The 16,749-nt window shown below is 40.5% G+C and overlaps 1 protein-coding gene across 1 annotated transcript in view; it reads left to right on the top strand.

Moving 5' to 3' along the window:
• LOC128661361 (uncharacterized) overlaps nt 1-16,749 on the top strand; it is a 201,328-nt gene that overhangs the window by 62,851 nt on the left and 121,728 nt on the right. Inside the window, 1 exon segment of the mRNA XM_053715625.1 lies at nt 7,500-7,662. Within this exon segment, the coding sequence (XP_053571600.1) occupies nt 7,500-7,662 (163 nt within the window).

The raw sequence follows: 16,749 nt of genomic DNA, 5'->3' as shown, positions 1-16,749 counted from the left end.
TTTATTTAACTAAATGAATAAACTCTTATTAAATACATTATTCCTATTTAAATCTAAATACTTACCTGTAAAATAAACCCTAATATAGCTACAATATAAATTATAATTATATTGTAGCTATTTTAGGATTAATATTTATTTTACAGGCAACTTTGTATTTATTTTAACCAGGTACAAATAGCTATTAAATAGTTAAGAACTATTTAATAGCTACCTAGTTAAAATAATTACAAAATTACCTGTAAAATAAATCCTACCCGAAGTTACAATTAAACCTAACACTACACTATCATTAAATTAATTAAATAAAATACTTACAATTATCTACAATTAAACCTAACACTACGCTATCAATAAATTAATTAAATAAAATACCTACAAATAAATACAATTAAATAAACTAACTAAAGTACAAAAAATAAAAAAAGAACATACGGCTAGATTTAGAGTTTTGTCGGTAAAGACCCGCGTAGCTAACGCCGGCTTTTTTCTGGCCGCACCATAAAAATAACTCTGGTATTGAGAGTCCAAAAAAAGGCTGCGTTAGGCTCCAAAAAAGGAGCGTAGAGCATTTTTAACGCAGCTTCAACTCTCGATACCAGAGTTGCTTACGGACGCGGCCAGCCTCAAAAACGTGCTCGTGCACGATTCCCCCATAGGAAACAATGGGGCTGTTTGAGCTGAAAAAAAACCTAACACCTGCAAAAAAGCCGTGTTCAGCTCCTAACGCAGCCCCATTGTTTCCTATGGGGAAACACTTCCTACGTCTGCACCTAACACCCTAACATGTACCCCGAGTCTAAACACCCCTAGCCTTACACTTATTAACCCCTAATCTGCTGCCCCCGCTATCGCTGACCCCTGCATATTATTTTTAACCCCTAATCTGCCGCTCCGTAAACCGCCGCTACTTACATTATCCCTATGTACCCCTAATCTGCTGCCCCTAACACCGCCGACCCCTATATTATATTTATTAACCCCTAATCTGCCCCCCTCAACGTCGCCTCCACCTGCCTACACTTATTAACCCCTAATCTGCCGAGCGGACCGCACCGCTACTATAATAAAGTTATTAACCCCTAATCCGCCTCACTAACCCTATAATAAATAGTATTAACCCCTAATCTGCCCTCCTTAACATCGCCGACACCTAACTTCAATTATTAACCCCTAATCTGCCGACCGGACCTCACCGCTATTCTAATAAATGTATTAACCCCTAAAGCTAAGTCTAACCCTAACACTAACACCCCCCTAAGTTAAATATAATTTTAATCTAACGAAATTAATTAACTCTTATTAAATAAATTATTCCTATTTAAAGCTAAATACTTACCTGTAAAATAAATCCTAATATAGCTACAATATAAATTATAATTACATTGTAGCTATTTTAGGATTAATATTTATTTTACAGGCAACATTGTAATTATTTTAACCAGGTACAATAGCTATTAAATAGTTAAGAACTATTTAATAGTTACCTAGTTAAAATAATTACAAAATGACCTGTAAAATAAATCCTAACCTAAGTTACAATTAAACCTAACACAATACTATCAATAAATTAATTAAATAAAATACCTACAATTACCTACAATTAAACCTAACACTACACTATCAATACATTAATTGAATACAATATCTACAAATAACTACAATGATATAAACTAACTAAAGTACAAAAAATAAAAAAGAACTAAGTTACAAAAAATAAAAAAATATTTACAAACATAAGAAAAATATTACAACAATTTTAAACTAATTACACCTACTCTAAGCCCCCTAATAAAATAACAAAGACCCCCAAAATAACAAAATGCCCTACCCTATTCTAAATTACTACATTTCAAAGCTCTTTTACCTTACCAGCCCTGAACAGGGCCCTTTGCGGGGCATGCCCCAAGAAATTCAGCTCTTTTGCCTGTAAAACATACAATACCCCCCCCCCAACATTACAACCCACCACCCACATACTCCTAATCTAACCCAAACCCCCCTTAAATAAACCTAACACTAAGCCCCTGAAGATCATCCTACCTTGTCTTCACCTCACCAGGTATCACACCGATCCGTCCTGGCTCCGATATCTTCATCCAACCCAAGCGGGGGCTAGACATCCACTGAAGAAGTCCAGAAGAGGCTCCAAAGTCTTCATCCTATCCGGGAAGAAGAGTAGATCCGGACCGGCAACCATCATCTTCCAAGCGGCATCTTCTATCTTCATCCGATGAGGACCGGCTCCATCCTGAAGACCTCCGACGCAGACCCATCTTCATCCGGCGACGTCCAACTGAAGAATGAAGGTTCCTTTAAGGGACGTCATCCAAGATGGCGTCCCTCGAATTCCGATTGGCTGATAGGATTCTATCAGCCAATCGGAATTAAGGTAGGAATATTCTGATTGGCTGATGGAATCAGCCAATCAGAATCAAGTTCAATCCGATTGGCTGATCCAATCAGCCAATCAGATTGAGCTCGCATTCTATTGGCTGATCGGAACCTTCATTCGTCGGGAGTTCGTCGGTGAAGAAGGATGTTCCGCATTGGCGGGATGAAGATGGATCTGGAAGAAAGAAGATTGAAGATGCCGCTTGATAGAAGACTTCAGCCGGATGATGGATCTCTTCTGCCCCGCTTGGATCAAGACTTCAGCCGGATGATGGACCTCTTCAGCCCGATGATGGACCTCTTCAGCCGCATGATGGACCTCTTCAGCCCGATGATGGACCTCTTCAGCCCGATGATGGACCTCTTCAGCCGGATGATGGACCTCTTGGTCTTGGATGAAGACTTCGGAGCCTCCTCTGGACGGATCGGTGATACCCGGCGTGGTGAAGACAAGGTAGGAAGATCTTCAGGGGCTTAGTGTTAGGTTTATTTAAGGGGGGTTTGGGTTAGATTAGGGGTATGTGGGTGGTGGGTTGTAATGTTGGGGGGGTATTGTATGTTTTTTTTTACAGGCAAAAGAGCAGAATTCGTTGGGGCATGCCCCGCAAAAGGCCCTTTTAAGGGCTGGTAAGGTAAAAGAGCTTTTCAATTTTTATTTTAGAATAGGGTAGGGCATTTTTTTATTTTGGGGGGCTTTGTTATTTTATTAGGGGGCTTAGAATAGGTGTAATTAGCTTAAAATTGTTGTAATCTTTTTATAATGTTTGTAAATTATTTTTTAATTTTTTGCAACTTAGCTCTTTTTTTATTTTTTGTACTTTAGTTAGTTTATTTAATTGTATTTATTTGTAGGTATTTTATTTAATTAATTTATTGATAGTGTAGTGTTAGGTTTAATTGTAGATAATTGTAGGTATTTTATTTAATTAATTTATTGATAGTGTAGTGTTAGGTTTAATTGTAACTTAGGTTAGGATTTTTTTTTTTTTTTTTAAACTTTATTTTTGAAATTTTTAAAGAGGGACTCGGTCAGCCCCACACGGCAAGATACAATAACATTTCATCATAAGCTTAGTAGCAGCAACAACAAGTAGTACCATCAATATAGGTGAATCTAGTTTGAGTCCAAAAAGTCTGTTTCCTGAGCCATGTGTTGTAGCCAAGTCCCATATATTACTATAACATACAAAACATAAACACAAATTGTAGAAGAGGAGCTTGGGCGGGCCCACATAGCATTATGCTATAACAATCATCATACGGCTTAGTCTAAAAAATTCTGTTTCATGAACCATGTGATGCGACTAAGTCTCCTATCCACTATAACATACAAAACACAATTAAACAAAACATTACAACAACAATTAGTGACTGGTGTTGACTAATGTAAACAAGTTTAAATTTAAAGGCGTGGTGTCGCCAGCTATAACCTTGTACAATCAAAGAGATACAATGCAGGGTAGCCAACAGGTCTCAAATGATAATTACCTATTAACATCAGGTTATGAATTGACTTACAACAAAATATGTTTCCCCCGCTTTGGTCTCAGTCAGGTCTCCCACTGACTATGCAGTGATTAGTAAAGCAGCTAGAAGCCTAAACATGCGTGATTAAATTAAATAAAGTAAGTACCCTTTTCCAAGATGAATAGGTGTCGGCGGATGGGCGCTGTCTCAGTCTACAGGTCGCTTCACTTAGGCAACAATCCGTCTGGTGTCACTGTCTCAGTCGGTCAGGCGTCCAAGTCAGTGTCTTGTTGGCACCAGCGGCCATGAAGGTTTTCATTGAGTATGAATGTAGAGTGCCGGAAAGGAAGTAGGAGTTTGTCCCTCAGACCTCTCGGTAGGTGAAGTAAGTATGCTTTCCACTTAACTATAAATGCCTTTATTCTAGCCTCCCGATCTCCCTGGGTGTCTGCATGTTCTATCAAAAGCTGCTGGTGAAATGCATGGGTAAGCTTTTTGAAGGGGGGTTCTCTGTTCTTGGCCCAGTATTGCAAAATTAATTTCCTGGCCATAAGTACAACCAGGTTGAGGAATCTCTGATGGGCACGGGTTAGGGGGATGTCCTGAAAAAAGATTATACTCGCTGCAGTTAGCATTATGTCAGTTTTAAGTATTTTGGACAACCAGTATCTAACCTTGCCCCAAAATCTCTGCACCTTGGGACAATCCCAGACCAGGTAAATCAGATCAGGGGTGGATATTGAGCATTTGGGGCATTTGTTTACTTCATCTCTAACCCATTTGGATCTAGTTTTAGGTGTTATGTAGGCTTGGTGCAGCATCTTTATTTGTGATTCGCGTAAGTAGGAAGATAGTGTAGCTGCTCTGACTGCTAGTATGCTATGCGTGATTTGTTCATGTGTGACATCTGGGATCCTCTGTCCCTGCCACTTGAGTATGATATATTGTATTGTTTGCGTCTCGTTATGTGCCATTATTTGTTTATATATAGGTGTAATAGAGTGCGTTCCCTGAGAGGCTAGGTTACAAAGTGTAGCAATCCTGGTTATGTCCAGTGATGCCAGGCCCTCCGATAGTAGGCTTTGGACATAGTGTCGACACTGAAAGTAGGCAAACCTGTGTGTGTTAGGGAGAGTATATTGTGCTTGCAGGTCTGAAAATGGGAGTATTTGGTGTGTTGTGGGGTTGAGCAGTTGTGCTACCTTCGTCAATCCCTGATGTCCCCACTTTTGAAAGGTGGCAGTTGTATATCCTGGTATGAAGTTGGGGTTACCTTGAAGCGGTAAGTATCTGCTGAATGTAAACGTCATCCCCCATGTTTTACAGAGTTTAGCCCAGGCCCTAAGCGGGTCTCTGAAAAGTATGTTTTGCATGATATTGGGGGGGAGGGATGATAATGGGGTGTGTGGCAGAAAAGCAGGGTGCGTTGGTGCTAGTAGTTCTTTCTCTACTGGAGGGCAAAAGTAATCGGATTGTACCAGCCAACCCACAATCACCTTTGTCAAAGATGCCCAATTATACCATCTTAGATTTGGGAGACCTTGGCTTCCCATGCCGCCACACAAATGCGCCAAATAGAGTTGCCAGGCCACTTAGGTCCCTATTTGTCAGCAGGATAGGGAGCATCTGGAGGGGGTAGAGCAATTTTGGGAGGATGATCATTTTTAAGAGTTGAATTCTGCCAGTGAGCGACAAGGGTAAGTTTCTCCACCCTTTCACTTGATTTTGAATGAGGGTAATCACTTAACCTATGTTTAGGTGATATAATTTGTTAGTGTCTACATGTAAGTGAATCCCCAAGTATGTAAAATATAATTGGTTATTTTCAGGTCTGTGCCTTGTAATGGGGTCTTTTGGGTATTAAGTAACCATGTTAATTCTGATTTATCTTTTTTTATTTTGTAACCTGAAATTTCACCAAATTGAACTAGTTTACGCAACAATTTGGGTACATTGGCATGAGGGTTGGGAACGTATAGGAGGAGGTCGTCAGCGTAGAGTGACAGATGTACTGTTTGTCTATGGATTTTCAAGCCTTCACTGCTTTGGCGAATGTAACATGCCAGGGGCTCTATTGCTAAGTCAAAGAGTAATTGGGACAAAGGACATCCTTGCCTAGTTCCCCTTTCCAGAAGGAATGGGGGGGAGACCTGGCCATTAGCAATCACCGAAGCTGAGGGTGACACGTACAATTGCTGGAGCACAGTAAGGAAATTACCAGATATGCCAAACTTTTCTAAGGAGGTATAGAGATGGTCCCATTCTATTCTATCAAACTCCTTCTCAGTGTCTATAGCGAGAAGGCAAGCATCTACACTAGGTCTTTGAGAGTCAGGGTAATATGAGTTGTTATAGTGAGATATGACAGCTAGCGTTTTCCTGATATTAATCACTGAGGTGCGGTGTTTGATGAATCCAGTCTGGTTTGGGTGTATTATGTCTGGAAGCAGTTCTGCTAATTGGTCTGCCAAAATCTTTGTGAACAGTTTGTAGTCACTGTTGAGCAAAGAGATTGGTCTGTATGAGGAAGGCAGCATGGGATCTCTATTGGGCTTCGGGATTATGCAAATGTTAGCGTCTGTAAATCTTGCATCTGGCGTTGATGTTCCCATTAGGTAACTAGTGTAGGCGTCAGCTAACACTGGCGCTATATCAGCGCTTAGAATCTTATAGTACTCTATGGGGAGGGAATCTGGACCTGCGGCCTTCCCTAGCTTTGAGCTGCCAATTGCACGTATCACTTCCTGTACATGTATGGGAGAGTTAAGGCTATCTCTTTGAACATCAGACAAGCGAGGTACTGTCACGTTGCGCCAAAATGTATGTTTATCTTCTTCCTTTATTTCCTATCTAGTGTATAAGGACTTATAGTAGTCAGTAAATACTTGCATTATGTCTTCAGTGTTTGTTTTAATGCGTGTTCCTGATTTAATGCCTGCTATGATAGATTTGGGTGGGAGCTAGGAGCTTTCCAGCTTTATTGCCGTGACGATAAAATCTACCCTGTCTGTGCAGATTAAATTTGTGGTCAAGGATTTGCAAGTGTGCATCTCTCTCTTGTTTGGCATCATAATATTTCTGGCGATTCGTTACTGTAGGGTTGGCTAAGTAAGTGTTGTATGCACCAGTGAGCTCCAAGAGAAGTTGGGTCGTGACTTTTTTTTGAGACTTAAAGTGGTGCGCTGTGTATGCGGTTATTTTACCCCTAACGACTGCCTTAGAGGCATGCCAGAACAGGTCAGGATTGCCCCTATGCTGGGCATTGTCAAATGTGTATTCCAGCCAAAACGCCTTCAAATGCTGCCTAAAGTCTGCGTTTGTATATAAGTAGGATGGAAACCTCCAGGTCCTTCTAGTAGGTTCTATTTTGAGAGGCTGAAACTTTAGTCTTATTGGGGCATGGTCTGATATCATGATCGGGAGAATAGACGTGTCTAATATATTTGGGGTAAATTGTGGGGATGTGAGAAAAAAGTCAATACGTGAGAAAGTGTGATGTGTCTTAGAGACACAGGTATAATCCCTTTGATCTGGATGTTGGGATCTCCACAGGTCATTCAGCCCCAGTCCATCTCTGAACATGGATACAATTTGTGTTTCCTGTTTGTGTTTGGGGTGTATTCCCCTCTTTGTGCCAGGGCGGGAGGGGTCAAGAAACCTGTCCAACGGGTGGGTCTGCGCCATATTGAAGTCGCCCCCCACTATCACTGGGGAGTCCGAGTGTTGGGCAATGAGTGACTGCAGGGATGACCAGAAAACTGATCAGAGTGATTTGGGCCATAGACATAACATAGTTGAAAAGTATGTGTGTGTATGTGAAATGAGGTAAAAATGTAGCGACCCTGCCTGTCAATCTTTGTGTTGGAAAAGGTTATGGGCAAGTTTTTACGTATTAAGATCGCCACCCCACGTTTTCTTCCCTCTGATGGTGAATATAGACTTCCCCAACCCATCTAACCTTTAATTTCTCTTGTTCCTCTGCAGTAAGATCTGTCTCTTGTAACATTGCAATGTCCGCATGCAGTGATTTTAAGTGTTGGAGGATTTTACTTCGCTTGGCTGGGGATGTTATGCCCCCCACATTCCAAGATATCACATTAAGTGTCTCAGTCATTAGGCTGACCACCAAGGGAGTCTAAGTGGCAGATATATTGGTTGGTGAAAGGGCAGATTAGGGCCTAACCAGGGGGGTCTAGGTGTCTCAGTAAAAAACCCAAGATAAAGGGAGTAAGAAAATGAGGTATCAGTGTGTATAGAACACAGTATGTGGTGCAGTAGAGGTAAAGACTCACGGATATTGCTGGTAAGTATGAGCCGGTATGGAATGTTAGTAATTTAAAGGTCAGTCTCCAGTCCACCCATCCGCCGAGCACGGCCTTAGAATTTCCTGCTAGAGAGAAAGAATGGTTAATACATGTGACATTTTCAAGGTAGAATAGAAGACAGTATTTCTTCTTCAGATCAGACATACAATCTGCAACAAGAGTGAGAGCGGGGAAAAGCAAGCATAGGAGAAAAACATAACAATCAACAAGAACTTTAAATAAACTGTCCCTTAGTAAGCTAAGGGTCTCAAACTTGTAGGAAGTCCTCCACATAAAGGTCCATCCCTGTGGTGGGAAAGCAGCCTGAGATGTGGGTTTCCTGAGATCAGTGGCAGTCTCAAAAGTGAGGTCACCAGCTTCCAAGGCTTCATGTGCCTTGCAACGATTATCCTGTCCTGAACCTCTCATTCCAAAAGAGTCTTACATTATCCTGGTGCCAGGTTAGCCCTATGGGTCAGCTTGTTGTTTCTCTGTGTCCAGGTAAGATTTCAGTTCAGTTCTGGTAGAGCGGAAGAACTTGTCACCTGTTGAGGTGTGTAGCCGGAGTTTGACAGGGTATAGTAGTGCAACTTGTCTGCCCTCCTTATACAGTTGGGAACAGAAGGGAGCAAATTCTTTATGTAGTTTCGTCACCTCCGCTGAGAAATCCTGGAACAGCAGCAGTTTTTTCCCCTCGAAGAGAACATCAGCATTGTGTGATCTGTATGCCCTTAGCAACATGAGTTTTTCTTGATAATTTAAGCACTTGAAAATGACCTGACGAGGTCTGGTGGAGGTAGTGGTAGAAAGTCCATTGTCGGGACCAATGCGGTGTGCTCTTTCCACATCCAGTGGGAGACGGTCTGGGTCTACACCCAGAAGTCTTGGGAAGGTTAGGGCTGTGAACTCTAGTAAGTCCTTATTCTTGATGTGCTCCGGGATTCCGATTATGCAGAGATTATTGCGTATGCTACAGTTCTCAAGGTCGTCTACCTTGTCTTGTAAGGCTTGGTTTTGGCATAGCAGTTGCCTGGGTGAGGTAGAAGTATCATTTTGACGGTCCTCAATGTCAGAGATTCTCTGTTCCGCCTGATTCATCCTTGTAGAAAATTGGCGCACCTCACTTGTTAAGGTGTCCATGCCCACCTGGAGGGATTCCATTTTGGGCAAAAAGAAAGATTTTAATTCTTGCAGTAGGCTTGAAGAATCACTAAATGCTGGAGGTGAGGGGCTTGGAGATGGTGGATTTTCTATTTGAACCTCTGTATTATGCCGCTGCCTCCTATCTGTTTGCTTAGCTTTTGAGGTCATCTTGTCCTCCAGTGGGTGAGAGAGTGGCTTGAAATTTTTATCAACCCCCATATGAGGTGTAGTGAATAAGAATATTACAACAATAAAGTACAGGTGGACGTTCCAAGCTGTAATTGTGTGCCACCAGAGGGCGCCGCTGTGTTACAGTTGAAGAAGGGACATGGAGAATGAATGAGGGGAGGCCTGCAGTTACATAGATGGTTAATGCAGCATAGACAGTCCGTGCAGATTTGTTTAACAGTAACGTTGTCAAGTTTTGCAGCTCTATCTGCAACACTCCAGCAGAGATAGGTGGTTAGTTCAGATTTATGTGACTGTAGTTTTGGCAATCACTGCGGCCTTATCTGCAATACCGCAGCACAGGTAGATGGTTAATGCAGATCTATTTAACTGTGTTGTTGTTGAGTGCTGCAATCTTGTCTGTGGCACTCCAGCATGAATAAGTGTAGACCCATTCTGCTGCAATGTTATCTGGTATCACAGCCCTGTCTTCTGCACTTTGGCATAGACAGAGTTATTTAACTGTTATGTTATCAGGTACCACAGTTTTATCCGCAACACTCTAGCCCCTTAGATTGTATTTTCCCTTCTAGTGCAAACAACCCGCTCTGCAACGTCTTTCCAACTAACACAGAGGATATCACAGTGCTGGGATGCAACTTATGAGCAAGTCTCAGGTTTCTTAGGGTTTCAGTAAACTTGTAAATGTGCCCTGTTGTTTATTTGATTAAACTGAGCAGGCAAACAAAGTAAAAAAAGTCCCCCTCATGTTGTTTCTGGGCTTCTCAGTATGTGCAAGGTCTCTGGGGTGTTTATAGTGCTTATGCCTTACCGGCCTCCTGCAGTCAATGTCCGAGTGGCTACTGATGTGTGTCCGGTCTCCCGCAGTGCCAAATCTTGCACACCGATTCCCTGCAGTCACTCTCCCAACCAGAGAAGTCCTCGGGCCCTGTCTGAGCCAGCACACTAGTTAGTGACAGGAGGGCTCTTCCAAGATGGCGCTCCCGCATGTGTTGCAATGTGCGCAGCGTGGCGCAATGTAATCTAATCGATCTTCTGCCCTCCACGGCTCTATTTACCAGTTAGGGTGCCTAGGGCTGTAACCTAACAAGGTGGCGTCGTGGGAGAGGCGGCTTGCAGCTAAAAAAGTATATCTTCTGAAGTTGCGATGCGGAGCTCTTCTCCCTTGCTGCCAGCCGCTACAGGTTAGGATTTATTTTACAGGTAATTTTGTAATTATTTTAACTAGGTAGCTATTAAATAGTTATTAACTATTTAATAGCTATTGTACCTGGTTAAAATAAATACAAAGTTGCCTGTAAAATAAATATAAATCCTAAAATAGCTACAATATAATTATTCGTTATATTGTAGCTATATTAGGGTTTATTTTACAGGTAAGTATTTAGCTTTAAATAGGATTAATTTATTTAATAAGAGTTAATTTATTTTGTTAGATAAAAATTATATTTAACTTAGGGGGTGTTAGGGTTAGGGTTAGACTTAGCTTTAGGGGTTAATACATTTATTAGAGTAGCAGTGAGGTCTGGTCGGCAGATTAGGGGTTAATACTTGAAGTTAGGTGTCAGCGATGTTAGGGAGGGCAGATTAGGGGTTAATACTATTTATTATAGGGTTATTGAGGTGGGAGTGAGGCGGATTAGGGGTTAATAACTTTATTATAGTAGCGGTGAGGTCTGGTCGGCAGATTAGGGGTTAATAATTGTAGGTAGGTGGCGGCGACGTTGGGGGGGCAGATTAGGGGTTAATAAATATAATATAGGGGTCGGCGGTGTTAGGGGCAGCAGATTAGGGGTACATAGGGATAATGTAGGTTGCGGCGGTGTGCGGTCGGCAGATTAGGGGTTAAAAAAAATTAATAGAGTGGCGGCGATGTGGGGGGACCTCGGTTTAGGGGTACATAGGTAGTTTATGGGTGTTAGTGTACTTTAGAGCACAGTAGTTAAGAGCTTTATGAACCTGTGTTAGCCCAGAAAGCTCTTAACTCCTGGCTTTTCTCTGCGGCTGGAGTCTTGTCGTTAGAGTTCTTACGCTCACTTCAGCCAAGACTCTAAATCCCGGCGTTAGAAAGATCCCATTGAAAAGATAGGATACTGAAATGGCGTAGGGGGAACTGCGGTATGGAAAAGTCGTGGCTGGAAAGTGAGCGTTAGACCCTTTCCTGACTGACTCTAAATACCAGCGTAAAAACCAGCCCCTAACGCTGGTTTTGACGGCTAACGCAAAACTCTAAATCTAGGCGTAAGTGTTTGTTATTTTTTGTAACTTAGTTTTTTGTAACTTTGTAATTTTTTAGTGTAGATTTAAATTATTTGAGTAGGGTTAGGTGTTTAAATATATAATATAGTTAATTTAATTTGTAGTTTAATGTAATTTAGTATAACAGTTAGGGTAGATTAATTATTAATTTAAGATAGTTTAATGTAATTTTAGTTTAAAAGTTCGGGTAGATTAATTTATAATTTAATATAGTTTAATGTAATTGTAGTATAATAGTTAGAATAGGTTAATTATTAGTTTAATATAGTTTAATTTAAATCTAAAGGTAAGTTTAAATTTGTTATAAGATGGGGATGAGTTAATATTTAATATAAAGTTAGCAGGTTGTTAGGTTTAGGGATTAATAGGTTAATTTAGTTTATGGCGATGTGGGGGGCTGGCGGTTTAGGGGTTAATACATTTATTTAGTTGCGGCGGGCTCCGGGAGCGGCAGGATAGGGGTTAATAACTTTATGTAGGTGGCGGTAGTGTAGGGGGGCAGATTAGGGGTTAATAACATTACGTAGGTGGCGGCGATGTCGGGGCAGCATATTAGGGGTTAATAAGTATAATTTAGGTGGCGGCGGCAGATTAGGGGTGATTAGGGGTGTTTAGGGGTATATGTTAGGGTTTTAGGTGTAAACGTAACTTTTATTCTACCATAGGGATCAATGGGATATCGGGCAGCAGCGAACATAAGCTTTCGCTGCTTTCAGACTCGCATTGATTCCTATGGCATCTGCCGCCTCCAGGGCAGCGGATTTAAAACCAGGTATGCTGGGCCAGAATAGTGCCGATCGTACCTGTTAGATATTTGTTAAACTAGCAAAAGTAGTCAGATAGTGCCGAATTTGCATTCGGAACATCTGTAGTGACGTAAGCTTCGATCTGTGTTGGACTGAGACTGGCGGATCGTAATGTTACGTCACAAAATTCTACTTTTGCCGGTCTGTAGGCTTTGATAAATAAGTGGAATCAGGCTCGCCACAATTACGCTGCGGAATTCCAGCGGATTTGCGGTTGACGGCTTGATAAGTAGATGCCAAAGTCTTCTGAGGTATTTAGTTTAGTGAACAAAACACACAAACAAACAAAATTAAATTAAATGCAGTAGAAAATAATTTTTAATTTCCAACAGTTGTAATATCTTTTAGTATGTTGCCAACAGTGCAACAGTTATATAACTTTGATTTGAAGTTCCTAGTTATTGTGCACTTTAATTTGAGTTGATCAAAATTTAACATCCATTCTCCTTTAAAGGGACACTAAACAATGCAAAAAATGTATCTTCAATTGCAAGATTCTTTGATTATAATTATATATGTAATGTGCTTTGCGTTTCATATTCTTACCGTTATCGATATATGCTGCTTCTTAATTTAATTGTTTTCCAAACCCACCGCACGCCTATTCTTTTGCATCCACAAATCCGAGTTATTAAAATGTTGGACTTTGGCCGTTATGCGCATGCGCAATCTTTATGGCTCGTCATAGAATACGTCACTCTCCATCCATCCAAGAAGATGACAATGCTGCATAAAGCAAGTAAGATTGAAGCGATGCACTGCGAGAATCTCCCTTACAATAATGAGCATTAAATCAATCATTATTGATATGTGTCCTATCAAAGATAGAATCTGCGCAGGCGCGCGTGATCGTATCGCAGTGCGCATGCGTCCGGTGATGAAATAGACAAATAATTATATGCACGAAAACACAATCGGATTGGCGATTTAATTTGTTAGTTGACGGCCCATAATAGAGGGTTGGCTTCAGGGACGTCATATTTGAAATGTAAATTATATGTTTATTACATTCTGAATGATCGTTTTGATGTAAAGTAAGGTACGTTATGATCTATAACCATTAGTGATTAGAATTAGATGATCAAATTGTGCTTGAAAATGTAAAGTTTTGAAATCCTTTAAGCTGTGCAGTTAACACAAATTCAGTGTTTCTGAGCGGATACAACAGCTGTGTTTGTAGTTGCTGAGTCAGGCTGTGCAAATAGCATTCCCATTTACCCACAAATTGAGATGTTCTATGTGACATATCCCCAACTGAGTAATAAACTATATTGTCAATTAGTGTAGGATAGAGTTTTTAAGCTGAGTTAAAGTGGGAATGATTGACGTGTTCCATGTTTTGAATACTAGTTTTCTGGCTATCAGTATAACTGTACCTAACAACTTATCTCTCCTTTTTTAGGCCCTTAGGTAGCTGTAAAAATAGTTTAGTATCAGTATCTGGCGTGAAATCTATACCGCATTTTATTTTGAGCCAATATGCTATCGACTTACAATACCTTGTTAGGCGAGGACAACACCATATTAAGTGTATCAGGTCAGGGTTTTCCTTTTGACATTTAGGACAAATATTAGCTGTCTGTGGTGCCCATTTTTGGAATGTTTTTGGAGTTATGTATGCCTGATGCAGTAGTCTGGCATGAGAGTCTCTTAAGTCTTGAGATAACGTTATTTTGCGCATAGTTTTTATGCTTGATTTGATTAATATTGTGTTTATCTGCTCACCTTTGGTTTTAGACCAATTTTCAGCTATTTGTACACTTATGTTGGTGTTTAGTGGTTCCAGTAATAGCCTATATATTGGAGTTATTGTATGTATTCCCTGAGTAGCTAGCGAGACTAATTGAGTTATGGGTCTTGTTTGTTTAAGAAAATATTTTGTTTTTAATAAATCTGTCACGTAATGTTGGGCTTGTAAATATGCAAAGTGATGGTTATTCGACAATGAGTATTCTGTCTCTAGAGTTCTGAAACGTTTTACAGAGTTTGTCTAATATTTGAGAAACAGTGCAGAGTCCCTATTGGTGCCATACTTGGAAGGGTTGTGTTGTAATGCCAGCTACAAAGTTGGGATTTCCATGGAGTGGCAAGTATTTGCAGTGGCAGGGTTTAATCAGTTCTTCTAAATTTTGGAATGTGAAATGAAATTGCTGACTCAGCCAATCTAGCACAAATTTGAAGAGGGCTGCCCAATTGTATAGCATTAGGTTAGGGAGTCCAAAGCCTCCATACCATACTGAGCTTGATAGTTTTGAAGAGTTTATACTACTCAACTCCAAAATTCTTAACTTTCCCTGCCCAGAGAAAGTTAAGAATTTTGGAGTTGAGTAGTTTTAAGTCTTTTCTTTCTAAGAGGGGTGGCAGCATCTGGAACACATACATTTTGATCAGATTTATGCGCCCAGAAAGTGGGAGAGGCAAGCCTCTCCAACTCTCTAGTTGATCTGTCACTTTTTTGAAAAGGGGGTATAGTTAAGACTGTACCAACGTTTGGGATTAAATGACAATTTGATTCCCAGGTATTTAAATTTGTTTGTGACTACTTTAAAGCAAAATACAAAAGTACTTGGAGGGGTCTCTTTATCTAGCCAAATCAGTTCGGATTTATCTTGGTTTACATGGTAACCTGAGATGATGCCAAATCTCTCAATTATTGTCATCAACTTGGGTAAGTTAGATTGTGGATCTGATAGGAATAATATCATATAGTCTGTGTATAATGATAAATGCATGGTGGATGTGCCTATCTTTAAGCCTTTGGTCATTATTCTTATGGCCTGGGCAAGGGGTTCAATAGCAATGTCAAAGAGGAGAGTAGGCAGCCCTGTCTCATGCCTCTGCGCAGGTGAAAAGCCAGGGCAACCCTACCATTGATTATGACAGCAGCAACTGGGTCTCTATATATGTTTTGGAAAGCTTGTAGGATTTCACCAGAAAAAAATGAAGTGTGGGAAAGAGGTAGCCCCATAATACCTTATGGAAAGCTTTTTCCGCATCTAGTGCCAACATGCTTGCTTTAGGTTGTTTTGTGAACTGAGGATCGTGTCTATTTTTCCAGAAATAAGATATTATTAATTGGACTTTTCTAATATTTTTGACTGGGTATCTACCTTGCACAAATCTTGTCTGTTCTTCATGTATGATAGATGGTCGTACTAATCCTATTCTAGTGGCTAATATTTTTGTCAACATCTTATAGTCCATGTTAAGCAGGGAAATTGGGCGATATGACTCAGGTTGTAGTGGACCTCTTTCTGGTTTTAAGATCATGCTAATATGGTCTTCAATAAATCTATGGTTGGTTTGAGTAGTTCATGAAAGCATGCTGTTGTATAGATTAGTCATAGTTCCAGAGATCTCATCTTTCATTAGTTTATAGAACTCGGCTGGCATTCCATCAGGACCAGGGGTTTTACTAAGAGGGGTATTTTGTATGACTTTAGTTACTTCTTCCAATGCAATAGGAGCATTCAGCATCTGTATTTGATTATCTGAAAGTGTTGGCAGTTTTACATTTTCCAGGAATCTATTTATCTGATCCCTAACTGGCAGTGACGTGCAGTGATGTCAGAGGCTGGTGAGGCAGTGGCTAGGATACGACTTCATTCTTTAGATATCCTTTGTTGAAGAAATAGCAATGCACATGTGTGAGCCAATCGCATGAGGTAGCTATGTGCAGCCACACATAGAAATCCAGGCCCATTAAATTATATGTTTAAAACATACTTTTTACATTAATGATGCAAATTATGCTTATAGATTCCTTCATTATTCAGTAAATATAAAAATGTCTTGATCCAGTGGCGGCTGGTGAAATTTAAAGATGGTGGGGCGCTTGACACAATCATACACAGAGGGTTAGAGAGAGAGAGAAAGAGAGAGAGACACAATCACACACAGAGGGTTAGAGAGAGAGAGAGAGAGAGAGAGAGACACAATCACACACAGAGGGTTAGAGAGAAAGAGAAAGAGAGAGACACACAATCACACACAGAGGCCTCTATTTATTAAAGGGACACTGAACCCATTTTTTTCATTCATGATTCAGATAGAGCATGCCATTTTAAGCTACTTTCTAATTTACTTACATTATCAATTTTTCTTCATTCTCTTGGTATCTTTATTTAAAATGCAAGAATGTAAGTTTAGATGCCGGCCCATTTTTGGTGAACAACCTGGGTTGTTCT

The sequence above is a fragment of the Bombina bombina genome, chromosome 5 (genome assembly GCF_027579735.1).
Source record: "Bombina bombina isolate aBomBom1 chromosome 5, aBomBom1.pri, whole genome shotgun sequence".
Lineage (NCBI taxonomy): Eukaryota > Metazoa > Chordata > Amphibia > Anura > Bombinatoridae > Bombina > Bombina bombina.
This window is presented reverse-complemented; position numbering and strand designations above follow the sequence as displayed.